This window comes from Cucurbita maxima, unplaced genomic scaffold (assembly GCF_002738345.1).
Source record: "Cucurbita maxima cultivar Rimu unplaced genomic scaffold, Cmax_1.0 Cma_Scf00023, whole genome shotgun sequence".
Lineage (NCBI taxonomy): Eukaryota > Viridiplantae > Streptophyta > Magnoliopsida > Cucurbitales > Cucurbitaceae > Cucurbita > Cucurbita maxima.
In genome coordinates this window covers 1,088,110-1,114,410 of record NW_019272039.1, presented here as the reverse complement: position 1 = coordinate 1,114,410, position 26,301 = coordinate 1,088,110, and the positions used below count along the sequence as shown (strand labels likewise).

Genomic DNA, 26,301 nt, shown 5'->3' with positions numbered 1-26,301 from the left:
TTTGGAGCAAATGCATAACCCGGAAGTATTACTTTCTTCCTCAAATTTTCACAACCAACCCAATTTTCTAATTAGCAAAACTCTGTAGGCTACTTCTTAATGCACTGATCTAGACAGTCCAGTAATCTAATATGAAGTGCTTTGAATCGGACTATTCGAGCTTGCAATTCCAGCTTCCGTCTTCTTAGATTCTTGTTCTCTTCCATTAGTTGCAGATGGTCGCCATTCTTCTGACCAACCGCCATTGTTTCAGATCCTTCATGAGAAGATCTTAGAAAGGCTGGAAACACACTAGGCTCACATTTCTTACGTAAAATCTCCCCCAGCATCTGCTTGTTTCCCCTCTGAAACTTCTCATGCTTGAATTCCCACCTCTTTTGCGACGTCTTCTTGAACCCCTGTTTCCATTATTACAATAATTAGATTGAAACTCGACTCTAATATATCATAACCTATCAAAAATCTCATTTCCTTTTTCATTTAATATCCATGGGTACTCATGCCCAAACCTATGTGAGAGGGAGCATAAGGAACACATCAAATAGATAACATATTACCTATTAGATCCAATTTCTATGGCAGAATTTAAGCATTCGAATCAGGAAAGTGGTCAATTGGATCCTCATTATAATGAATAATTCTTCTTCAAGATGTTTCAGAGAATAAAAAGTGGTGGGGGCATTTTCAAAAAGATAGAGAAAGAGAGAATACATACGTAAGTATTAAGCTGGCGAATGAAGCTAGAGAAATTATTATGCTTGAAGTACTTAGGCAACAACACCTCAGAGAATTCCGCAGGAGACCAAACTATGAACCCATTTCCCTCTGCATTCCAGGACACAATCCTATTTTCTTCTTCTTCTTCTTCTTCTTCCTCCTGATCTGCTGCTTTTAAATGGAAGCTTCCAGCCTCTTCTAACAGATCATAAGTCTTTGACAGAAAAGGAGCAGGGTTTCTGGTTTTTGAAGACTGCATAATCAAATTCACTCCCAAAATCTGTTCAAAGTTGATCAGCTTCTCAACTTATAAGCCTTCCACCTGCAGCCATTTGTTAGGAAGCTACCAGGTTACGTTCTATAAAGGGTAGAGGTTTCCTTTATCCTTTATTTCCCTTTTCCAAATTCTGCTTTTTCTTCAAGGCTGTTTGGTGATATAAGCTGGACCCATTAAAGTCTATTACGTTAACAAAATAGTGGTAAAATCAAAGCCATTCTTCTTCTAGTAATCATTATGAGAAAAACATGATCTAGCATAATATAGAATCAATAGGATTTGAAAACACTCCAGATATGAACTCGACTATTCAAATTGGTCGCTTATATATTTTAACAATTTCCTCCACATGAATATGTTCCTACTTACCACAAAAAAAATCATATTTTTATAATAAGTCATATAGAAAAAATTTCTTAATTTTCTGCATCTATGCATAAGAGTGCAGTAAGAGAACATTAAAAATGAGATCTTTTTTTTGCATATAATATTACATAGTTAGAGAAAGTTGAAATTAAGGTGTGGCTTTCGCGAGGAGAATTTTTAAAAAAAAAAAAAAAAACTTTTTAAGAGTATAAAAAAGAATCATCTAATTGTCTTAGGATATTGTTTTCCACGATGAAATGTTGAAAATTGACGAGTAATTTCAAAAGAAGGGCCGCGAACTCTGACCCACTTTTTTTTCTTCTCTTCTGCATTTGTATGTCTGCACCCCATTAAATTGTTTATTAATATCAAAATTATATTAATGTATAAAATATTTATGAGAGTGATACAGTGGTTATCACTAAAGGTCCGCAGTAACACATTTTATTTTTATTTTCCAAAAACCAACCCTTCTCGCTCTCACTATCTGGACGTACCCAGTCCAATCAACAACCACAGCATTTTAAGAGTAATTTCATTGAACAGCAAGCAGATGTGCACTTTCTGCGAAAGAAGAACCAACAGCATGAACGTTCATATGCGCCATGGTTAGCATCATCAGTCAGTCAGTTCCGCCCAAGTGAAATCCACCATGGGAACTGTAAATTGGTTGGGCAAACTACTCGAGGCTCGCTCTGGAGGTAGAGAGATCGAATGCCTGCACGCTATCACCATTGTTAAAAAAGTAGTATTGGATGATGGAATTCCTCAGAAAGGCATGCATTTTATGTGAAATGAATGATGCTACACTTGCGCTACGAGAGGACTGAAATGAAAGGGGGCTCAAAAGCGATTATTCTGATGGGGTATAACTACGACGAGGGATTGATATCAAATAACAGTACAAAAAGAATATTATAAAAATTTTGCACTGACATAGGTAGGGGCCGCGCGAACGCAGGCCCCCACTACCACAAATTATGACGTAGGCTCTGCCACATTGGACAGACCTTAGGTGGGCACCCCTCCGAAGTGCAATGGAGGTCACCAACCTAAGCTATGGGCCTCGATGATCACCCAAAAGCCCCGTCCAGGTAAGTATGTTTCAACGAAGCCCGTTGATTTTCTTTTATAGCTAGTGGGTACTTCTCTTCATTTCAGATTTGTCGATGTGGGACAAACTCAAAGTGCATGATAAAGCCAAATTCGTTTAGTATTGATACTAATTTTTAATCATTACATTGTTCTACATCAAGTTGCTGTGGTGTAGTGGTTATCACGTTAGTCTTACACACTAAAGGTCCCCAGTTCGATCCTGGGCAGCAACATTAACATTACACATTTTTTTGTCTCTTCTTCTGTAGGAAAATTTTCCATCCCTATTGTTCTACATGGAAAATGGCTTTGAGATTGGGATTAAATGAAGCGGCCTGCTAGGCTATATTGGGCTCCACCGACAAGTTGGGCCATCACATAAGCCCAAAAGGTCCCATTAACTGCAATAGTTTACTCAAAATAATAATAATGGTTTACTCAAAATTCCAAGGTCACTGGCTTGGGTTTGAGCACTCGAAAGGCCGGATGGTTAACGGCCACAGCCTCGAGCTGATCACCGCTATCGGCTTCCGATAAATTTTTTAGTAGCAGACCACATAAGGATAGGGCAGGCCACTGCATGGGAAATCAAGAATTCAGAGATTTTGAAGATTTTTAACTATTGCTATGGCTGAGGGATGATGATGATCATCATCATCATGATTTTGTACTGAAATAGGTTGTGGCTAGAGGTTTGACATGATAGAAGGCTACTCCATGGGCTTCCTCTCTCGGGAATCATGCAGTCTTAATGACTGCGTTTTCTTCATATAATTTCAAGGAACTAATGGAAATGGAAGCTTTGAATCAAACGAGTCATCTTTTTTGGAAAATTTTCCATGAATGACCTTAATTAATGGAAGATGACTCTTCTGTGTTAACATCGTGTATGTAGAAGAAACAGAGTTCCTAGGTACCATCATATTTAATCTTTCCATCACTACTAAAAACTGAGTTCCTTTCCCTCTAATTTTGATAAGTTTAAGATAACAAGAACACAATCTAAGTAATAAACAGTCATTAGTTCAATCTTTAATGCTATATATTTTATATAATGAACATGTACATATATGATTATGTATGTAAAGTACTTATATAAGCCAGAAGTAGGGGGGAAATTGTATATAAACATATAGCTGTCCATGAGCTTACCTCAAAAAACCTTTACACAGAATACAAAGACAATGATGTACTTTATTAGTATCTTTCTTCTTCTTCCTTTTTTTCTTACAAATGGAGGAGTTTCCAGGAACAGAATCTCATTAGAAGACAAGAACGCACAGAATTACACAGCAGAAGAGGAAAATGGAGATTCTGTTCAATGACTTCTCTGCCTGCATTTCCTGTCTTCTCAACCGGTTCCTACGGCTCCCTGTTAGATGATAAGAGTTTTGGTAAGAGTATAAATTGTCAGAGTTCCCAAAGACCCTTGCATACATGAAATCGCCAATCATTCCTACCACCGGATGGTGAAAACCACTGAACGATGTTCTAGCAAGGTTTAGCGAAGGAGCTGGCGAATCTTCTTCATAATTGCCAAAAAGAAGGGGGTCATGATTTGGTCGCTGGTAAGGATTTCGATATCGAAGCTGCTGCTGATGTGTGCTGAGGGTAGCAAGTATCTGGTTACCACAAGCTGAAGGTCTAGGAGGTATATCAACGTTGTCTTGATGCAGAGCTTGGGCTTCAGGCCCGACTTCCTCGGCCATTTGGCCACGACCATAGAGAGGAACCATTGTGGTGTGGGAAATATCAGCCTTGCAAACTGGGCATTGCGGGTGCTCATCAATGGCAAGAGAGACGCTCTTGACGTGAAGCCATTTATAGATGCAAGGCCAGCAGTACAAGTGACCGCAGAGAGTAACCACTGGCTCATGGGCAAAGTCTAAGCAGATGTTACAATCAAAGCAACCCTTGTAGGTTTCTCGATCTGTTCCGCCTGTACCAGAGACGTGTTTCCATCCTTGCGCAAAGCACTGTTCATAGGCCATGGATCGATCAAGCAACTCCAGTTATTTTCTGGAGAAGTCCACAAAAACACGGTAAATTTCTCCGTCTGAAAAGATTTTGGGTAACAATAATTATAAAAAGAATTAGAAGCTAAGGTTAGAACCAGAGGGAAGAAAGCTAAAAACAATACATTATTTAAGGACTACCAAAGCAGAAGATTGGTGGGACATTTAAGATACCTAAAACTCAACTGAAAGCAGCCAACCATGTGACCGACTTTGATTCCAGAAGTGGTTAGATGCTCAATTAACTCATCCTAAAAGATTTTAAATACTCAAGACCAACCACAAAATGAAACAGACTTGGCAGCAAACTATTACTAGGTTAGATAGAAGGTGGGTAATAACAATAAAATAGCAACGAAATCATTGAGTTGGGTAAAATCTTGAAAACTCAAAGCCAAACATGAATCATTCAGGCAAATGGTGTGAGATCCCATATCGGTTGGAGAGGGGAACGAAGCATTCCTACATTCTTTACAAAGGTGTGGAAAACTCTCCCTAACATACGTGTTTTAAAACCTTGAAGGGAAGCCCAGAAGGGAAAGTCCAAAAAGGACAATATCTGCTAGCGTGGGTTTGGGCTATTACAAATGGTATCAGAGCCAAGCACCGGGCGGTGTGCCAGCTAAGACGCTGGGCCTAGAAGGGGAGTGGATTGTGAGATCCCACATCGATTGTAGAGGGAAGGAAATACAGCATTCCTTATAAAGGTGTGAAACCTCTCCCTAACAGAAGCATTTTAAAACCTTGAGGGGAAGCCCAAAAGGGAAAGCTCAAAGAGAACAATATCTGTTAATGGTAGGTTTGAGCTGTTACAAATGGTGAACTCAAATTGAAGGAGCTCTGAAACTTTGTAGAACTTCATCAGCTGGTAAAATAATGGTCAGGAACAGCTATTTTAATGCATTAACAACTAAAGCAGTCAGTAACCTCTTAGACCTAACCATGGGCATAATACAAGTAGAGGCCAGGATACCCAGTGATTAAAAAGAAAGGACTATTATTTTCTCATATGCCAAACGAATAAACACAGAAGAGAGGACCTAGTAATTAAGTCATATATAACTCCAAAAGGAAGAATGTAATCCTGGCACATGGTCTTCCTCAATGTGCTCTTAGTAGCCCATTACCCTTTCGTTCAATTGTACTTCCTTCCAGAATTGAGTTTGTTTGAAGTAAAACCCATATTATGGGAAAAAGTAGCAGATAATTGCAAGGAATCTTCATGAAAACCCCCATCTCACTATTCCTATTTAGGAATGGCAATCAATCAAGATATCCGCCACTGCCACTACACTGTCTCCAAACCTGAAACCAACTTTCTATTACTTGAAAACCAGCATTTGGATCATGATTTGTGGCAAATACAAACTTCTATAGCTTGAAAGTTGTGACTAGCATATATTCTAGATATAAAAACTTTTCAAGATTGTGATCCAATTCATCATCACAAGAGACCAAAACCTATTTTCTTTGACGCATGTAGTCCCCTAGCCAGCCCGTGAATATAATAAACATAATATGGAGAACAATATGACTTGTCCACTAAAATTCATGATATGCAAGCAGACACATTATCATTTATCAGATATGAACTCCAGAAACAAGACCAGTATTCCTCAGAATCACCAGTCGAATGCAGACACCACTTCTCCCTTTCTCCCCCCTGACCAATGCTTAAGACTCCATCTAGAAGTGAAAATAAACAGAATTGCAAATGATCACTCTATAATACCAAACCCTATTCTAGCTTCCCTGAAATAGCCCAAACTGACCGGAATTTGGTGAGCTCGAGACAGATAGAGTCCTAAATACCGCATATAATAAAGATGGAGATAGGAAACAGGAGGAGGCCACCCACAGACTGCCAGTTCAAAATGTATTCACACGAAAAAGACACAGAATTTAGAGGGCAATTCTCTTACGTCCTAGTTGGTAGTCTAATGCTAGACATATAAGAACACATCTTGTTCGATAACCAAATCAAACCATCAAAGCCCGAAGTAACTCCACTGTGTTAGTGTGTGTTGTTCGGACTATTTTCCGCCGGCCAAAGACAGATGAAAGTGATTGATTGCCTGATACAGCTCCTAATGATGAAAATTCATCAACTAGAGCCGCGTGGATCCAACCCTACTCTTCCCAGGCATAAAATGGAAAACTCTAATAGTAGAGATATGAAACAACCTCGAGGCCCAACATTTTAAAGAATTTCTAATAAAACCACTACGAGGCACAGCCCAGAAGAATTAAGCCTTCACTTCAATTCAAAGTGTGTTCTGATATAATAGAATTATCATACAAACAGCCAAATACCACATTCCCGATTGTCAAAATTAAAACAAAACACAGATGGAAAACACATAACAAGTTGAAGCTTCCATGGTTTATCCAGAAAAAAAAAAAAAAAAAAAAAAAAAANCTTCCATGGTTTATCCAAAAAAAAAAAAAAAAAAAAAAGAAAGAGAAATAGAGCCACAGAAAACACATCCAGAATGAAAGATCCAGAAAATCCAACAGCACCAGAGCTTGTATGAAACAACGCAATCGAAGACAAGGAAAGTAATAAACATATCAAAACTTCCACCTCCACGAGGAAAAAATCACGGCGAAACGAAGCATGAAAACACAAGTTGAGAAGAGCAGAAAATCGAAAAACAAATCACGAAAGTTCAAATTCAGTGGTTCACCTGTGAGAGAGAATCAACAGTTCTTTTGCTAATAGCTTCCCACAAAACGAGGCAATGTTAATGCAAAAATGAAAAGGTTGGAGAACGAAATGACAGAACGGGAAATAGAGAGAACAGCCAGTTGACAGTGATCTAGCGTCCAAAGTGAATGGGGCTTTATGGACAAACCTCCGTTTTCTTTAACCATTCTGATGGGCCCCACACTAGCTGACGTGGAATAATCTCGCCTCATATCCCACACTATTTTCTCTTCTACATTTTTTTAAAAATTAATGTCAGGATTTAACTCAGTTTTCTTTCTTAGTTGATATCCATATTAATTATCACTTAATTATACTCACTTTAATTTATTTAATTGCCATTATATTTTCCTTTGGGAACCACAAAATCATTGTTGCGGTGGTTTGAGTTTTCTGCTTTTTCTTATAATTTATTTGGTTAATAATATATTAATGTTTTAATGTACCAATATAATTTTATTGGTCTAACACATCATGTACTTTCTAATTTCCAATTTAAAAATACAAAAATTTCAAAAGATATTTATTTTTATGAATCCCTATATATTAATTATAATTATAATTTTACTACTATACATTTCAAATGCCCACCATAAATAATTTATTTATCTATAGATTTTCTAAACATTTATTTTAGTCTCTAAATAATTATTTGTACTCTCTTTTTAACTTTTTTACAACAATTTTATTATTCTATATAATCAATAAGAATTTAAAAACATTATCAATAAACTTTGGTTGGGGAAAGATATTTTTGTGACAGTGGCATGAACACAGCTATTGCGTATCTGTCGTGTAGTGCGATTATTTTTTAATTTTATCTTACACGATTAAAAAAAAATTCCTTGCTTTATTTATTTATTTTTCTTCTCAACTTTACTTCTTAGAGTGTATTTTTCCAGTGTTTATAAAAGAAAACTGTTCAAATAGAGGAGTATTTTAATGAAAAAAATATAGCTATTTTCCTTTATAATTTTTTTTTAAAATTTCTTTGTTATTTTTTTAAAAAAAAAAACTCAGAAAAACACTTGAAATATACTCAACTAGTTAATGCTAATGCTAGATGTTTAAATCATCAGTCTTCACATAATTAAACTAAAAAAAGAGCCTTTGANAGATTTTATTCTTTAACTAGGTTGGTTAAGATTTTTTTTTTTTTTTTTTTTTTGGAAAATATTATATCACTAAATATAAAGTAAATTATTCAAACTAATGATCTCTTAATTAACTTTAACCATGGGTAAGATAAATTGATGGTTGAGTTGACTTAAATAGGGAGCTCAAAGGTACTGGCAAATATGACCATTACAACGCACACCAACGAATTATTTGTAGGATGATAGCATTTTTTAAAAGAGTACAGTAGACTGAGGATTATAATTTTAGTTAAAAAAAAAAAAAAAATGCTATGTTTGAATGTGACTAATAAAGGTAAAAGCCACATCTAAAACAGTCAAAATAGAATAAGATCAATAAAGAAAACTCAAAAAAAAAAAAAAAAAATGCTATGTTTGAATGTGACTAATAAAGGTAAAAGCCACATCTAAAACAGTCAAAATAGAATAAGATCAATAAAGAAAACTCAAAAAAAAAAAAAAAAAATGCTATGTTTGAATGTGACTAATAAAGGTAAAAGCCACATCTAAAACAGTCAAAATAGAATAAGATCAATAAAGAAAACTCAAAAAAAAAAAAAAAAAATGCTATGTTTGAATGTGACTAATAAAGGTAAAAGCCACATCTAAAACAGTCAAAATAGAATAAGATCAATAAAGAAAACTCAAAAAAAAAAAAAAAAAATGCTATGTTTGAATGTGACTAATAAAGGTAAAAGCCACATCTAAAACAGTCAAAATAGAATAAGATCAATAAAGAAAACTCAAAAAAAAAAAAAAAAAATGCTATGTTTGAATGTGACTAATAAAGGTAAAAGCCACATCTAAAACAGTCAAAATAGAATAAGATCAATAAAGAAAACTCAAAAAAAAAAAAAAAAAATGCTATGTTTGAATGTGACTAATAAAGGTAAAAGCCACATCTAAAACAGTCAAAATAGAATAAGATCAATAAAGAAAACTCAAAAAAAAAAAAAAAAAATGCTATGTTTGAATGTGACTAATAAAGGTAAAAGCCACATCTAAAACAGTCAAAATAGAATAAGATCAATAAAGAAAACTCAAAAAAAAAAAAAAAAAATGCTATGTTTGAATGTGACTAATAAAGGTAAAAGCCACATCTAAAACAGTCAAAATAGAATAAGATCAATAAAGAAAACTCAAAAAAAAAAAAAAAAAACCTACTGCAACCAAACATAGGGACCAACCATTAGTTTTCCGATGTTTCTGGTTTTTTTTTACTGTCATCGTCTTAGGACTCCAATTTTTCACAACTTCTCTCTCATAAATATATTCCTCTTTTGCAAAGTTTTCTCCATCAATCTCATTCTATTTTGACTTCTTTTTCTCTTATAAATATATTCTTCTTCTTCTTTTTTTTTTTTTTTTTTTGGTTGGTTTTTTCTTAAAATTTTTTGTCAATTGATCACGTGAGAGGGAGACAAAAATTCTGCTATGAGATAAGAAATGTCAAGAAGATCGACGAAGAGAAAGATTCAAAATCTGAGTAAGCAATTGGAATAAGTGAAGTAACTGCTCCCGATTGCTTACCATCTGAAGTAGTCCTAGCTTGGAGAAGATCGACGAACCTGAGATAAAGATTCAAAATCTGAGTAAGTAATTGGAATAAGGGAGGCAACGGCTCCAGACTGCTTATCATCTGGAGTAGTCCTAGCTGGAGAAGATCGACGAACCTGAGATAAAGATTCAAAATCTGAGCAAGCAATGGAAGAAGGGAAGCAACTGCTACCAACTGCTTATCTTCTAGAATAGTCCTGGAAGAAAGTTGTGCCTAGTGACTGGAATCCTCTAATGTCAATTGAACAAGCTGACAATCTGCAGAAGATACTGAACAAAACTACTGGTTGAAGAGGGGGCTGATCCGCTACTTCAGCGGCAAAAAAATAAGGTGAGGGTTGATGAACAAAAGAAGACTGCAATACATCTCCATTACCATTTTCTTCTAAGACTAATTAATAATATGAAAGGATAATCTAAATCTCTGAATAACAAAATTTTATTAAACTTCCAAAAATCATTTCTCCGAATATAAGAATTTATTGAAAGTAATACTATCAACTATTGAAAAAGTTAAAAGATAAAACTAAAACCTCACACCCATAAATACATATTTTTTAATGGGGAAGTATTCTTATAAAAATACAATCGTCATAATTACATTAAAAAAAGAAAAAAGAATCTTGATTGTTGCACCCTTCTTATTCAAATGACCTTTGTCCATATGAGAAGGGAGGCAATGTCTTTTGTAGTTATTGCAAAAGGGACACCCCATGTGGGTTTAATCTTATCCTCCAATATTTGCATACAGACTTAATATAAAATTCAATAAAACTAACTTACAAGCAAACAATTCTGATGTGTGTGTGTGTGTGTGTGTGTATATATATATAAAGAAATCATAAATGAACGGGACTTCACCGACAAAATTGTAGATATTAGACCAAGAGAGCAGCTGATAATCTAGTACATTAATGTTGGATAAGAGAGTAATCCAAAAGCTAATTAAAGCAATTTAGATGAGCCTAACAAGTCACAGACGTGAACAGCCCGACAAGAAAGGAAAACTAAAGAATATTGAATTTGAGATGTCTACCTTCAATAGATGAACCACTCCCACACACTGAAAGGCGTCTACTCCCCGTATTTCGCTGACCCAGTTTCAAACCAGACCTTTTTAGATACCAATTATTGAAGCTTCCAACTTTGATTATTTATATAGACCGTCTACAACTTTTATTTGAAATTGAAGTAGAGCATACCATTTGACATTACTAGTTGGTGATATATATTCCTATAGCTTATTTACCCATGGCAGATTGATAAGTGTTACGTGGGGTTAAATACACAAAAAATTGAATCAGTCAGAGATAGCAAAACTAGCAAACCTGATTATGGTCAGGAAATGGAATAATTGAAGCATAAACGCCCGAAACCAATGATGAATGGATGTCACAGTGAGTGTAGGTGTCAGAATAAGCCTCGCCTGGATTGATCCTTGTATAAGATCCTGTTTTTTTTTTATTGCGACCCTTTGGACGTAACCGATCCCTTCTCTTGTTAACTTTCTAAATAGCTGATTCAAACAAATAAAAGATGATGAGAAACTCTCAAAATGAGAAAAGTATAATATTTGCAACCAAAAAACAAACTTGTCAAATAATAATAATAACCATTTTAAACAGGCCTCCAAGTAAAGGACCAGAAAAGTCCAGTCTTTTGTTTCCAAAGTGGTTCCCATCATCTTCTGCTGTCCGCCCAAGGGCACATAAGAGTAGCGGATGAATTATATAACTGGTACATGTAATGTCCAGTAAGACAATTTAACAAGTCACGGACAAAATAGTATAAAAATAATTTAGCAAGGCAGTAACGATGATGATGACAATGAACTATTATAGTATTAGATGTTGATAAATTAAATATATACATATATATCAGATTAGTGCCATACCCAAAATAGTACACCTCCTTAGTCTCACAAAATTCACCTACACCAACATGGGGAAGCATTTCCTCTTGAGGAATCTCTTTGACCCGAGACATCAAGATAACAAACATGTTGAAAAGTTATAAAATAGTTTCGTGCTGATTATAATGGAGCAGACCTAAATTCATTGAGATAATGCATACTTAATCCTCTTTTCCTTGGTCACACCAACTGTTGATCCTCTCTTCCCAATATGGCCCAGTGCAACCTACAGTCAAGAAACATTGTTGGTGTGAGCATGAGAGAGAGAGAAAGAACAGGATGATAGACAAGTATCAAAGAAATGGGTGCCTGCTGATTTGGTATAACAAAAGCCTCTTCCAGAGAAGACTGAAGCAACTCCATCATTTGAGTATCACAGAATTCATAACATACATGCTCTAGAAGATCTTTATCAGGAACAAGTCCTCGAGCACGAAACACAATAATAATCATAATCTCAGTTTGGGTTTCAGGCAGAGTGGCATGCATGTATTGTCCTGAAGACCTGAAAGAACATTGACGAATTGCAAAAAGAATAGGTTAGAATAGCTTTTACTTCAACAAGGAGGAAGAACTTCCAAATCTTCAGAAAACGAAGATAAGTACACTACCCCCTTGGCACTAGTTCAAGAAAGCAACTATTGTGTGCAAACATGTTATTAGGTGGTCTATTTTGTGACTCAGCCATAGACCAGACGTCTGCCACAAAGGTGTACTTGTTTGGCTGTCCTTTTTTGGAAACATATTTTATGCACATCTTCTCTTGTGCAATAAGAACCTTCTCACTCTCATTGATGATAAAATATCCTCCCTGGTCATATGGACACTCCCTAAGCTCGGTAAGATCCTTCTCAGAATTATGATACAAAATAAAAAGACAACAATCTAATTGCTTGTTACAAATAATTTCCGTATGCCAGAATAAATGCAATACCAATACATATCTGTTTTGAAAAGGAAGTTAGAACATAATCAGCATAAGCACACTTTTCCAAACAACCAAAGAGATCTTATCTGATGCTACAATTTTCAAATGAGTAGAAAACACCTGGTTGGTACCTGCTTTAGGGATCAATCATTGAATAAAAAAGGGCCTTGACAACCTGAGCACTGATCAAGTTAACAACCAGATCGCCTAGCTATTTAAAAATACCGAGGAGCTCCAGTGACAGGATTGGTCATCAATTAGAAAACGCAATGACCATTCCATGATTTGTCGTGGATTAGCTCGTAAATTCAATGAAGTCTCAGTAACAGCTAGAATACTGAAGCTGATGATTATGAATTGAAATTATCACCAATAATCAAGACAAGAACATGCACCATCTTTGAAGTGGTGAAAACGAAATTTATCCCTAACAATTATTTCTCTATCAGCAATAACAGAGATGTGTTTAATAGCTGAATGACAATCCTCACATATTCGAAGGTTCTTTACAATCCTAATAGTCTCACCTTGATTGGTTTTAAGTAAACCAAACGCTAGGGCAAGCCTTTCACTATGATATCTAAGGGCATAATCCCTTTCTTCTTCTTCCAAATCATGCATCAAGGACTCCAGTGCTGGTATATAGCCTGATTCACTACAACGGCCCATTAATTCATCTAAATACCTATAGATAGCATTTGTTTCAGGATGAGACTTGTCACCCATGCTAAACATATAGGTTTTCTGATTGATCTCTATGGTGCTATAACCTACTTGCTTCTTTAGGCGTCGTCTAACCATCATGTTTCGCACCATCTCTACTTGATCCATTCTACCGGCCAATGCATATATGTTAGAAAGCATTACATAATGACCAGGGTTTTCTGGTTCAACTGCTAAAACATGTTCTGCAACCTTAACTCCAAGGTCAAAATTTTTATGCATTCTGCAAGCCCCAAGCATTGAAGTCCAAACTGCTGGGCCTGGCTCTTCAGGAAGAAATTTTCTAATGAATTGATAAGCATCCTTGAGCAATCCAGCACGTCCAAACATATCTACCATGCAGACATGATGTTCTACTCCTGGAACTAACCCATATACTTCCTTCATGCTTGAAAATGCCTGACGACCATCATCAATCAACCCTGAATGAGCACATGCAGACAAGACAGCAACGAATGTGATATTGTTAGGGCGAGGACCATAAGCTCTCATTTCATTGAAAAGCTTCATTGCTTGCTCACCATAACCATGCATCCCATACCCTGAAATCATGGCTGTCCAAGTAACAACATTCCTTACCTTCATGGAGTCAAAAACTTCCCGCGCTTTGCTTACATTCCCACATCTAGTGTACATGTTAATCAATGAAGTACCAAGAACCACGTTCAGATTGAAACTATTACTATTGGCATAATCATGCAACCAGCATCCGAAATCAAGAGCTCCTAGCTGAGAACAGGAAGACAATAAGCTTACTACTGTAGCTGAATCAGGTTGAAAGCCTGACCCTATCATCGGATTAAATAAATCGATTGATTTCGCTGGTAATCCATTCTGCTCGTACCCTGATATAAGTGAATTCCAAGCTATAGTTGTTCTTTGGGGCATTTCATCAAACACCTTCTGGGCGACTTTCATATCACCAGCTTTGGCATAGAGAGCAATTAGTGCAGCCTGAACGTACATATCAGATCCATAACCAGAAACCACAACGTGAGAATGAATTTCTCTACCCAACCTGAGAGCTGAAAGATCAGCACAGGCTTTGATAACAGACGTAAATGTATAATTCGACTGGGAAACACCCAAGAAGAGCATATGACGGTAAAACAGGACGGCATCAACAGAAAACCCATACTTGGAAGTCGCTTTGAGAAGGGAATTGAACAGGAATGAATCAGGATTTGGGACAGTGGGCAACAACCGACGAGCATACGTGATTGAACCAGCGGCACAAACCAGTGAAAGAAGCTTGGTGAGAAGTGATCGACTTCTATGGAATCCGGAAACAATGATATGGGCATGAACTTGTTGAAGGTTTCTCAGACGAGGACCTGCTTGAAGAAGCGCTGCATAGATTGGACTGTGGGGTCGGGAGTCAAAAATGTGAGTTACAGGATGTTGAAGCGCGAGTTGTTGGGATTCCACTGTAATTAGAGACTTTGTTTTGTTCATAGTTGGATTGATCAAATTTGTGCATCCAATGGTTTTGAAGTAGAGGAGGGAAGATCCTTGAAAGTACTAAATATTGGAACAGAAATTTATGTTTACGTCCAAAACAAAAGGCGATCATTGACACTTACATTTGCACTTCCTTCCGCCTCCAACTACTCCCTCAGAAGCTCCCGTCCTGCAACTCCGCCGACTTAGCTCGAGTGTAAGCTTTTTCTGCTTCATTTTTATAGCCTTCGTGGAATATGGGAGGGAATGAGCAACATTTATGTCCAAATGGGGTCGCGAACCGTCCAGCTTAGAAAAATAAATTACATAATTTTAAATATATTAGTGAATTTTGAAATATTTAAACTAAAACTTAAATATATCTTTAAAAAATAAATTAATCTAATTTTCAGAATTTTTAAACCAAAACTTAAATATGAATTGGTTGGTAAAACATTATAGACGGTCTTACCTTCTTTTAACAAAATTTTAATAAGAATTATATTGAAAAATGAACTAAAAAATTATTTACAAGAACTCTAATCCCCGCAAAGTTTTTACGGAAAATCTCTGCTTGCTTCCCTAAAAAGAAAATTTCGTAGGATCAAATGATGGAAATTGATTGAGATTAGCTATGAGTGAGATACCGCTCTAGAAGAGTTATAATTCTAAGGTTGTGTTAGGACTTACGACCTTGTGTCAAGACTTACGGCCAAGGAACAGTCTCAAGTAGATAGTTTTTATGGGGCGTAGGCCTCTCAAAAGGCAACGGAGGGCGTGCAAAAGTATGGGGCATAGGCCTCTCAAAAGATAACGGAGGCGTGCAAAGATTTCCTCGGATCAGATGGACGATGAAAAAATGAAATGAGTACGGGAATGAAGTTGGGATGGAGGCAGTGTCCGGGAGGGATAATTTAAAATCGAACTTTGGTCAATTTTTTTTAATACTCTTCTCAATTTCTAAACTAAACTTTCGTCCTCAAACATTAATTTAACTTCAATCCTTAACTTCCAAACTATCAATTATAAAATCTGTTTAACTTCCCATCCTTAAAACTTTCAAGAAAAAGAAAAAAACAAGATCAAAATGGTTTAACTTTAATAATATCCATCCTAGTTTAAAATACATAATTAAGTTCTAATGTTTGTTAAGATCATGATTATTATATTGCGATTTAATATTCATTTACTCAATTCTCAAATGCCTCTCACATCTAAACATGCATATGAGTTCATGCTATTTATTTGGATATAAGGACCAAAAATAGGTATGTTTCAAAATTCAACATTAAAATAGACACACAAAAAAAGAAAACTCTAAAGATTTAACCCTTACTTCTCTTAAGGTGCTGAATCAAAAGAAAACTCTAAAGACAAAGCTTGTGATTATCTGGACAGCCTCTCCTTTCCAAAGTAAAGATTGTCACTGAGTGAGCGTTAAAGGCTGAACAGCAAGGTGAGTATATAAGAAGGAAAGAATCAACGCATACTGAACAGAAAACCCCTCTTTAAAGCGCAGCCTAGTATCTACTAAAGGGATTTGGGCATCCTTCAAACTTAAGAGCACCAGATTTATACAGAACTTCAGCACTAAACTCTAAAGAATTTCGTATTCTCATGATAAAAGGCTTAAAAAGATTCAGTTGGCAGCTCTAATAATGCCTGCCCTGCCCTCTTCACTAAATTCCTTCAATCAATCACAGCTCTTTTCTTTCACTGTTATGCAGAACTCAGTAACAAAGCATCAATATGAAATATATTTCAACTGTGGCTTATTAAGCACATAACATTTACAGAAGGACTGGTTTTTTAAGCTGAGTAATATTCATCAATCAACAAGGGAAGGAGAAGAAAAAAAACACGCACACACACAAAGGAAAGTGGAATAACACACACGCACACACAAAGGAAAGTGGGATGGATTTTTCCCATTACTGCCATGTTCATCTGAAGATTTAAATCACTTTTTTTTCCCCCAATATTGAACAGACATCCAGACCCAGAAAATCTCAATGCAATTTGCAGCTTGGAATCAAAAGAAAAGACTCAACAATTTACTCAGAAAACTAATCATATTTTTCTCTCCAGGAATAAACAAGAAAGAAAACCCAAGATAGGGCAAGAAGAATGTCACCAACAATCTGCCTCAGCCAATCCCAGGAAAGGTCCTCCACTCTTCGCTCGAAATAGAACCTCCACATCGCCATTGAGACGTGAAGCACCATACATCCCTTAGCGAAGAACCCTTGAAATTCTCTGTCCTTCACGAACGAAACCATGAACAGAAGAAACCCGATTGCGAAGAGGAGCAACCCGGAAAACGAATCGGAGGTCTGAAGCAGGAGCTGATCGTGTGGCGTAGAGCCCATTAACTTAGTGGCGATATCGATCCCATGCCCAATCGTGTAAATTTCCTTCATATAGAACATCATCAGCGTCCCGCTCGTGATTGCGACCACAGAGTGAAGAAGGCAGATCACGGGGAAAGTCGACGACGACGACGATCCCATTTTGAACGGACGGTGGAGGCGTCGTAATTACTTATGGATTTGAAACTGCGTACATGGCTGCTCCCGTAATTGAAGGAACCCTAATTGCACAGCTGAAATTTGAGTTTGGGAGGAAGACGATGAGCCGAAGGAAACCGTGATCGGGCTCTTTAATTTTCTTTTTCTTCTTTTAAATTATTCGCGTCCTTTATATAATTTTCTTTTTTTGGAATAACCCGAAGAGAGAGAGTGTACACTCTGGAGATAAGTATCTCAGCCCCTGGGCCCAGCTGGACCAAATTTTTGCATATTCCACACTGTTTCCTTGATTAATACGTGGCAACGGCTGACAATGCCGACAGATTCTTAAGGCTCCACTTGTAATTATAATAAAATTATATATTTTAACTCAAGATTCATATTTGGACCCTCTCATTTTCTTCCTCAACAAGGAAGATGGGCTTAGCCCAACCTTGTTGCCGACTCCTTTTTTTTTTTTTTTTTTTTTTTTTTTTTTTTTTTTTTTTTTTTTTTTTTTTTTTATATATATATATATATATATATATATTAAATGTTAATTATTATGTTACCATTACATGAACCTTTTTTTTATTTTAAAGTATGATATAAGATGAATTTTTCATTCTTAACAATGATGACTTGACACCATTATGAGACAATTAAAATTTTATTTTTTAAAAAACAACCACTAAAGAAAAAAAAAAAGAAAAAAAAAAGAAATACCAGTTGAACATTAAGTAAATAATAAAAAAGGCCAACCAAGTATTTTTTATTTTAAAATAATTTAAATATTAATATGAGAAAAATAACTTAGACGCTTAGCTTATTCCAAAAGGTGGCATAAGTCATGTAAAGTTGTTTCGTATGACATTATCCTACCGTGAATCTGGCTAGCTTGTCATAGCTAGAATCGAATCGAACCAGGGCTTGACAACATGAATATTATGCTAGATACACATATTCATCGTAAGCCTGTGCCAAAAAATGGGAAGCCAACAACTTCTTGTTTAATTACAAAAACAAAGACTTGGCCAAATACTAAGCAGATGACAACAGCGAGGGAGTTCTTTCCTCGGGATTGAGTGAACGATCTCATAGCTTGCACTTACAAGACGGATCGAAGGGTTATGAGAATTTGGGTTTGGGGCGGGGTGAGGGTTCAGGATGTAGAGGGGCAAGCTTTTGAATCCAATGGAGTGGCCCTCCTTTCTTATGGTCTTGATGAAAACTAGACAGAGGATTTCCTACTAAAGCGAGTTTCCCATCATGGGCAAGCGAATACTCGAATTTCTCTAATACCTTCACTACCTGCCAGAAATCGGGTCTCTTCTCTGGATTTACAGACCAACATTGCTCGATCAGTGCTCGCATAGCCAACGGACAATCACTTGAGACAACAGGCCTAAGATTCTAAAAAACCAACATTGATTCGTTAAGAACCATGATCAATTACAAACCATGGCTCGCATGATAAACCCGACAAAGAAGATAATCTAGGAACAAACACGTGATCAATAAAAAGCTGACCTTGTTCACAACAGCAAAGGCTGCTTGAATGGGAGTCATATCCTGGTAAGGAATTGCACCAGCCACCATTTCCCACAACATAAGCCCGAAGCTGTACACATCAACCTTTCGACCATAGGGTTTATGTTTAATCATCTCCGGTGCCATCCATCGATAAGTACCAGGATCATCAGCCAATGGGTCAAGAAAGGCATCAGGACAAGCTATACCAAAATCTGCAATTTTCAGGTGGAAGTCCTCGTCAATAAGAACATTTTCGGGTTTAAGATCCCGATGAATTACGCCTTGTGAGTGAATATATTCCATGCCACGAGCGACATCTAAAGCCATTGCAATTAGTTTTCGCATAGGGAGAGATTGGTGCTCAAGTTTGTGCAAGTATGCTCTTAATGATCCTTGAGACAAATATTCGGTAATGACACAGTGAACTGGTGGCTTCCTACAGGCAGCTACAAACTGCAACAGAAAGTAAACAAACGTCAACAAAACTAAGAGATTGAACATATTGACTACAATCTAACACTCGATTCACCTTTAAAACGTTCGGATGATTGAGACGAGATAAAAGGGAAACTTCTCTGGTGAATTGCTTCTCCAATCTCGAAGCAAGAACTCCATTTTCGTCGTCCTCAGGCTGCCGAATAATTTTAACAGCAACAGGTTTGTCCTTGTATTTTCCATGATATAGTCGACTGTGAGCTCCATGAGCAAACCTTAACCCGAGAAACAACTCGGAGAGATCAACACTCCAGTCATCAACCGTTTCGACTGCGGTGACTCTTACACCACCGGACTCGAAATATTTGGTCCAGGGTGAGTCCTTCCGGGGCTTTGACTTATCACCTCGTTTTGCCGAAGCTAGGTGTTTCAGTGGACTGGTATTCAAAGATGACTTGAAATTGGCAGATTTAGAAACTTGAGGATCCATGTTCTTGAATTCCTTCGTTTGTTCTCTAAGTCGAGGAGTTGGAGTTGAGAATCTCTTACTCTCGGATTTTGCTTCCCTGAAAAGGCCAGAGAGGTTGCTGGTGGGAAGAGGAGACAGATACCTCGTCTTGTTGGATACGAAACTTGGTTGAATCTTCGAAATATCAGGATTTGGTTTCTGGGGTGATGAAGTTGGTTGAGGCCTCGATTTCAAGCCAGAATTGCGAGGTGGTTCGATGGTGAAAGGAACAGGGGTCAATCTTAACGAGTCCCATCGATGATAAACTGTGTGAGAGAACTTGGTTCTCCTAAGCCAAGAATTAGCCTCCTTCTCCATTTTTTTCTTCTAATCTTCCTGCAAATAGTTCATGAAACTTAACAGATCTTCAAACCACACACGTTCTTCATTTTCTCCCCTCTCCTGCTCAGGAGGAGGACTAAACACAAGTTGGGTTCTCGGGAACAAATGGGTATGATGATGACCATGAATTTGATGGCCCAAAAAGCTTGATTTCATCGACCCATCATGCAATTCTAACGAACAAACATTCTTTGTTTCATGAAATTAAAGAATCATTGAGACGTACAAAACGATGGAGATTTTGGAGCGCTGCTCAAATCCTGGTTCTCCCACCAGCAAAACAATCGGTTAAAGCAAAACCCAACAAGCAGATACAGAAATATGAATCCCTCTCAAGTCACAAAGCAACACAAATCTTCCCGTTCAACACCAAATTCCTTTCCTCCTGTACACATCTTTTTTAACTTCGGTTCCAAAGTCAAAGCCCACCTTGAGTATAAGCCTGGCAAATCCCACACAGAGATCCCCAATAAATAAATCCAGATAATAATAATAAAAGAGAACCCAAATTCCAAAAGACAAATAATTTACCCCCTCCCATTTAACTATTCAAACAAGTGAATTAACCAGAACCCAGACAAAAGAGCGAAAAAAAGAACCCCAACAAGTTTCCCAAAAAGAAGCAGAAAAATAAAAAAGAAAAACCTAGGAAGAGTCAAAAACCTGGCCTCAAACATGTCGGCCTCTTTCAATTCACACGGCATTCCCTGTAGAAATCCATAGGATGATGAAGGAGACAAACAAAAACATGAAAACCCATCTGTCGGGACAAAATTAGATTACATTTCAGAAATGGAAGATCGTAAATTAGGTTGGTGCTGTGGCGGTAGAAGAACAAGGATTGAGCGACAGTAAATAAGATTCCATGGACGAGAAGAGGGATATAGTTTAGGCAAGGCGTTACGAGTAAGGGAGATGTGACGATGACGATGACGGCGACGGTGAATGATGGCTGGTGGGAACCACACAACGAAATCCGTAAACACATTGGAATTTTGAGGAATTGTTGAGGTCATTATCGGGAATGTCTTTTTTTTGGAGGGTACGGACGAATCTTTACCTGGTTCTACCATGCTTTTGCCTTTGGTACGGTTCGCACGGGAACTGTGTACCCTTTTACATCCACCACTGTGTTTGTCTTTGGTGGCCCAATAATGGCCCATGGTTTTGATTGGGCCGATAAGCTGGGCTTTCAGAGAAACGAGGCTGGAAGGCCCAATACGAGGGAAAAGGGCAAATAATGATAAATTTGTTATTAATATATAATAAAAAAAAAAGATAAAAATAAGAGNGGTGATCTTCAACGTTATATTTATTTTGTGATAAAATAAATCGAGAAAAAGAGGTGCAGTGTATTTTCCAGAAGCCGCTATATATTTTTGCACTTACAATCTGAAATTGACGTCCTTTGGATTCTAAATTCCCAACCCATGGATTTCGCTCTCTCTAAATCTTTCTTTTTTCTCCTCTCCTTCGCCATTTTCGCCGTCTCCACCGCCGAGGACGTCACGGCGGCGGAAACACTCGCAGAGTCCCCTCACCACTACGCCGCCGTGCCACCGGCGCAACCACCTGCTCACCACCACCACCATCATCATCACCACACTCCAAAACCGGCACCAGTTTCTCCTCCAACCCACGTCCCTGTTCACCCTCCGGCTCAACCGCCGAGCCACCACCACCACCATATCCACAGCCAGCCTCCGGTTCACCCGCCAGTGCATAATGCACCTCCAACCCACTTGCCTGTTCACCCTCCGGCTCAACCGCCGAGCCACCACCACAATGTCCACGCGCAACCTCCGGTGCACCCACCGGTAAATAATGCACCACCTCACCACCTCCCTCCCACTAAAATGCCGGCTCCCGGCCACGAACACCACCGTGACGTCCGCCCATTGCTGCCTCCGGCTCACTCCCCGTCTCCAATGTACCCTCCCAAGCCTCGGTTGCTGAGGAGCTTCATTTCCGTTCAAGGGGTTGTTTATTGCAAGTCCTGTAAATATGCCGGAGTTGACACTCTTAACGGCGCTACTCCCGTCGCTGGTTAGTTCTGAACCTCCTAAATTTTGTTCCTTTTAAACCCTTAACGGAATATTCCTCTTTTTACAAACTTTAATTTCCTCAAACTAAGCTGAATCTTAGATGAGTACAAACACTACGGACCATGAAAAGTTCAAAATCTTTTCATTAAGTTACACCAAATTTCCAGCTTAACATTTTAAAGCCAAAAACGATGGAACAATTCGAAATAAATGCAAGAAGAGGACATAACAGAATTGTTTTAGTTTTTCAAAAAAAATGAAATGTTTAGCCATAAAAAGAAAAGGTCAGAAAAAAGGCTGCAATTATTGAGTATCACATGATATGACAGAGGGCTGTAAATGTAAATTCATTATTAATGGCAGGTGCGAGCGTGAAGCTAATTTGCCAGAACACCAAATACCCGCTGGTCCAGACCGCCACCACCGACAAGAACGGCTATTTCTTCATCAATGCACCAAAGGCCATCACCAGCTACGCCTTCCACAAATGCAAGGTCCTTCTCGGCTCTTCCCCAGTCGCCGCCTGCAGCAAACCCTCCGCCCTCCATGGTGGCGCTGCTGGAGCCGCCCTCAAGCCTCAGAAGTCCTACATCGATGCCAACAAGCTCCCCTTCGTCCTTTACTCCGTCGGTCCTTTTGCCTTCGAACCCACTTGCCCTCATCATTAATGTTTCTGTACGACAGAGAAACGGTTTTCTTCATCACTGTTCTGTTTTATGTCTTCAAACGATGTCGTTGCCTGTGCTTGTTGCTGTTGTTGTTCAGTTCTAATATTTAAATTAAATGCTTTGTTTTATTTTTGTATTTTCAATCATCTTAGAATATCCACTTTTTCGAGTGTTATCTTCTCTTTTCAACCAAATTTGACTCATGTGAATAGAAATTAGACATAATAAAAATATAATACAATAAATTTTAAAAATGAGGAAGGGTAAAAAGGAGAATGCGGCGGAGTGACCAACCAGTGGAGGAAAAGGCATCTTTTTTCCTTTTTCTTTTTCTTTTTGTGTTTTTTTAATTTAAATAATAATTGGGTCTCTGCTTTGCGAGACCGCATCCCTTCCTCCAATAATGTGCTGACCACTTTATTAAAGCACACGCGCCTCCTTCTTGTCTGCAACCACGCTCATGAATCCATACATTATTATTTTTATTATTTTATAAACGATAATTCATCATCATTTATTCTTACTAGAGTGGGCCGCTTTATATGGCCCATTTAACCAACCTCTCCTATGGCCCATTAAGACTATGGGCTCCACCCTTGCATTCCGGCCCATATTATCTATTCTACACGGTGGAGCCTCATCATCAGAAATTGTGACCCTAGATACAAATAAATAACGTAATGAAAATTGGCCAAAGAGGGAGAGGATAATTATTTATTTCTAAGATATATTTTTTCTTTTTCTTTTTCTTTTTTATTTCCTTTTTCCAAAATTTCAAACAACTTTCCTCTTTGTCCTTATCTAATATAATTATCGGCTTTTTATGGAAAAAAGAAAAAAAGATAAAAGATAAAAGATAAAAGAAACCATTTGTCAAGGTTACATTATAACTTGTTGACTTAATTTATTTGGGGATGATAGTGACAGATTATAAATTTAAAATCTTCGTGGAATAATTAATAAATTTGTTAAAGATATCAATTTATTTAATATTTATATTTTGAAAGCTTCAACGATTGTTTTTTTTTTTTTAAATAAAATAAAAAGAAGTTTCAACCAATAATGTTAACTTTGGAGCATTATGAAAAATTATAATGAAAAAAATAAAAGGAAAATGAGTGTAAATCCACAACCGTCAACTACTTAAATTAATTGTGCGGGACGTTAAAAATATAATAATGGCTGTTTTGATATATAAATAATGGAATAGGAATAGGGAACACAAATTTGTAACCTTAAATGCTCCAAATTATGAGACGGCAAAAGGAGGGACTTCGTAACATCCATTTTTTGAATTATTTGAAATTATTATTAGTAATTGAATTAAAATAATATTGATATTTGAAATAAATAAATAAAAGAAAAATTAGTAAATTCGATTTTTGTTTTTTTTTTTTTTTTTAATATTAAATGCTGGTGCAAAAAGTCAACGGGAAAAATTGAATTTGAGTTTGACGATGTCTTCACTCTCCCATCTGTGAGTGGACCTCACAGTCTTCTCTTTCGTTATCTAAAATTCCAAATACCACATCTTGCGTCATACCCAACGTGGCCCCTGTCCTTCCATACAATCCTACCCTCTCTCTCAACGCGTGAACTTCACTTTCGTTTTGGTCTATCTTATTTTAGGTTATATGGTAAGAAAGTGAGAAAGAAACGGTAGAAGCGCGCGTGAGATTGTGTAGAAAAACTCTAAAATCCCTCTTACCAAACCAAACACAAAACTAACAAATTCCCACTTGAATTGAATTGAATTGAATCTCACCGTTCCTGAGCTCTTCCCGAAACCCATCCATGAAAATCTCTCCAAGGCCTCATCAAAAGTCCACCAACACCACCACCACCGCCGCGAATGGGCTTCAACCACCACCGTCGCCGTCTCCAACGACCAGAATCACCAACAGATCCGAATCTGCAAACCCGTACCCGGCCACTTTCGTCCAAGCCGATACCTCCTCTTTCAAAGAAGTAGTTCAAATGCTGACCGGATCACCCGAAACCGCGAAGCAAATATCCACACCCAAAACCCACATTCCTCCGATTAAATCCATCCCCAAACGCCAACACTCCACGTTCAAGCTGTACGAGCGTAGAAATCTGCTCAATAACTTCCAAATCAGTCCCGTCTTTGCCTCTCTTACTGCCGGATTCTCGCCCAGAAATTACCCCGAAATTCTCTCCCCCACCATGCTGGATTTTCCATCCCTCGTCCTCAGCCCGGTCACGCCGCTCATTCCCGACCCCTTCCGCCGGACGCAGCCGTTGAATTGTGAACCGTCCAACAACATCACTATTAATCCGCCGGTGGATGAGCAAGCCGAAGCTAAAGCCATTAGAGAAAAGGGATTTTACTTGCACCCATCGCCGGCCACCACCCCCAGGGAATCGGAGCCGCAGCTGTTGCCTCTGTTTCCAGTCACTTCCCCTGGAGATCAACCAGGTCCACCTCGCTCTTCTGCATCTTGAATTCAATGGGAATTTAACCTATCAATTTAATGTTGTTCATTTTTTTTTTCTTTTTCCAATTTTTCTTCAATGTCTTGGAAGTTTGAATCAGCAATACTGAGCATAGGAGAAAACAAAAATCTGTAATACCGTTTATTTGCAGAGAATTCAATGAAAAATCCCTTTGCTCCAATTGTAGTATTCCACGTTTTTTCCCCATCTTTTAGTTCAACAAATATTTTTACAGTTAATTAAAAAAAAAACCCCTTTAATTTGTTAAACTATAAGGAAATGGCGAGGAATACAATGCACAGAGCTGCAATGGGTCATTTTCAGAAACATTATTTTATGTTTGAAGTCTAAATAAAATTGGTTGAAAAAAATAAAAAAATAAAGACATAAAAAGCTAGTAATTACCTAAATTTGGATTTGATTTAGAATGTTGTTGGTCAAAATAAGGTTGGTGGATCTGTGAGGAAGTGTTCTAATAAATCAAGTCTGTTAAGGTACAATAACAAAAAAGGGTTTATATTTATTTAGTTATTTATTACATTTTATAAATTTGGAAAGTGAGACTCTCCCAGAGCTAAAATTGGTCCACTCTTAGCTGCGTGTCCTTATATGAAGACCGGATTTGCTCCAAGTATGCGCTCGAATACAATTGGTGCTAACTATGCTACAAATGCTTTCAAGTTCCGATGTGTTGAAAGAACGATGACTAGAATATAATCAAGTTCCGATATTTAAAAGCACGAACACAACTCATATTTATGTGGTGGTGAATTTGTGCACCAACATAAATGTAGATATTGAGCAATGATTTAAAAACATATTGAGAGGGCAGATTTTTCAATTGTTTCATCATTTTGGATCAATTTCATTTTCTAAGGTATGGGAGTTCATCATGAAAGCATCCATGGATGACGTGATTCACCCTTGGAGCTG

At 37.4% G+C, this 26,301-nt stretch overlaps 7 protein-coding genes and 2 non-coding genes across 12 annotated transcripts; 3 read left to right on the top strand and 6 right to left on the bottom strand.

Moving 5' to 3' along the window:
• Nucleotides 1–5: 5 nt before the first annotated feature.
• Nucleotides 6–1,103, bottom strand: LOC111496875 (heat stress transcription factor B-2a-like). Its single transcript, XM_023147418.1, has 2 exons — nt 716–1,103; nt 6–398 (listed from the first exon to the last, which is right to left on the bottom strand). Exons 1-2 carry the CDS (start codon nt 974–976, stop codon nt 90–92), a joined length of 570 nt encoding a protein of 189 aa, XP_023003186.1. The 5' UTR covers nt 977–1,103; the 3' UTR covers nt 6–89.
• Nucleotides 1,104–2,300: 1,197 nt separating this feature from the next.
• LOC111497523 lies at nt 2,301–2,462 on the bottom strand. The gene has a single exon (XR_002720626.1). It is a non-coding gene; the product is annotated as a U1 spliceosomal RNA (small nuclear RNA).
• A 153-nt stretch (nt 2,463–2,615) lies between these two features.
• On the top strand, nt 2,616–2,688 carry TRNAV-UAC. The gene has a single exon. It is a non-coding gene; the product is annotated as a tRNA-Val (tRNA).
• Nucleotides 2,689–3,482: 794 nt separating this feature from the next.
• LOC111496874 (E3 ubiquitin-protein ligase RMA1H1-like) lies at nt 3,483–7,404 on the bottom strand. 3 transcript variants are annotated; one of them, XM_023147417.1, is made up of 3 exons: nt 7,158–7,404; nt 3,916–4,474; nt 3,718–3,827 (listed from the first exon to the last, which is right to left on the bottom strand). In XM_023147417.1, the coding sequence occupies exons 2-3, from the start codon at nt 4,444–4,446 to the stop codon at nt 3,807–3,809; spliced, it is 552 nt and encodes a 183-aa protein (XP_023003185.1). In that variant the 5' UTR covers nt 4,447–4,474; nt 7,158–7,404; the 3' UTR covers nt 3,718–3,806. The 3 variants fall into 3 exon arrangements, with proteins under 3 accessions (XP_023003183.1, XP_023003184.1, XP_023003185.1); XM_023147415.1 differs by having other exon boundaries at nt 3,483–4,474; XM_023147416.1 differs by lacking the exon at nt 7,158–7,404 and adding an exon at nt 7,055–7,151 and having other exon boundaries at nt 3,525–4,474.
• A 5,656-nt stretch (nt 7,405–13,060) lies between these two features.
• Nucleotides 13,061–15,137, bottom strand: LOC111496866 (pentatricopeptide repeat-containing protein At2g33760). The gene is made up of 2 exons (XM_023147403.1): nt 15,017–15,137; nt 13,061–14,860 (listed from the first exon to the last, which is right to left on the bottom strand). Exons 1-2 carry the CDS (start codon nt 15,108–15,110, stop codon nt 13,077–13,079), a joined length of 1,878 nt encoding a protein of 625 aa, XP_023003171.1. The 5' UTR covers nt 15,111–15,137; the 3' UTR covers nt 13,061–13,076.
• Nucleotides 15,138–16,607: 1,470 nt separating this feature from the next.
• LOC111496876 lies at nt 16,608–17,560 on the bottom strand. Its single transcript, XM_023147419.1, has one exon. The coding sequence runs from the start codon at nt 17,381–17,383 to the stop codon at nt 16,940–16,942; it is 444 nt and encodes a 147-aa protein (XP_023003187.1). The 5' UTR covers nt 17,384–17,560; the 3' UTR covers nt 16,608–16,939.
• Nucleotides 17,561–18,206: 646 nt separating this feature from the next.
• On the bottom strand, nt 18,207–21,210 carry LOC111496869 (serine/threonine-protein kinase HT1-like). 2 transcript variants are annotated; one of them, XM_023147408.1, is made up of 4 exons: nt 20,867–21,210; nt 19,443–20,192; nt 18,911–19,366; nt 18,207–18,793 (listed from the first exon to the last, which is right to left on the bottom strand). In XM_023147408.1, the coding sequence occupies exons 2-4, from the start codon at nt 20,172–20,174 to the stop codon at nt 18,509–18,511; spliced, it is 1,473 nt and encodes a 490-aa protein (XP_023003176.1). In that variant the 5' UTR covers nt 20,175–20,192; nt 20,867–21,210; the 3' UTR covers nt 18,207–18,508. The 2 variants fall into 2 exon arrangements, with proteins under 2 accessions (XP_023003176.1, XP_023003175.1); XM_023147407.1 differs by having other exon boundaries at nt 19,443–20,640; nt 20,862–21,209.
• Nucleotides 21,211–21,562: 352 nt separating this feature from the next.
• LOC111497200 (non-classical arabinogalactan protein 31-like) lies at nt 21,563–23,046 on the top strand. The gene is made up of 2 exons (XM_023147910.1): nt 21,563–22,244; nt 22,607–23,046. The coding sequence occupies exons 1-2, from the start codon at nt 21,629–21,631 to the stop codon at nt 22,909–22,911; spliced, it is 921 nt and encodes a 306-aa protein (XP_023003678.1). The 5' UTR covers nt 21,563–21,628; the 3' UTR covers nt 22,912–23,046.
• Nucleotides 23,047–24,655: 1,609 nt separating this feature from the next.
• Nucleotides 24,656–25,549, top strand: LOC111497201 (VQ motif-containing protein 4-like). The gene has a single exon (XM_023147911.1). The coding sequence runs from the start codon at nt 24,706–24,708 to the stop codon at nt 25,375–25,377; it is 672 nt and encodes a 223-aa protein (XP_023003679.1). The 5' UTR covers nt 24,656–24,705; the 3' UTR covers nt 25,378–25,549.
• Nucleotides 25,550–26,301: the final 752 nt, after the last annotated feature.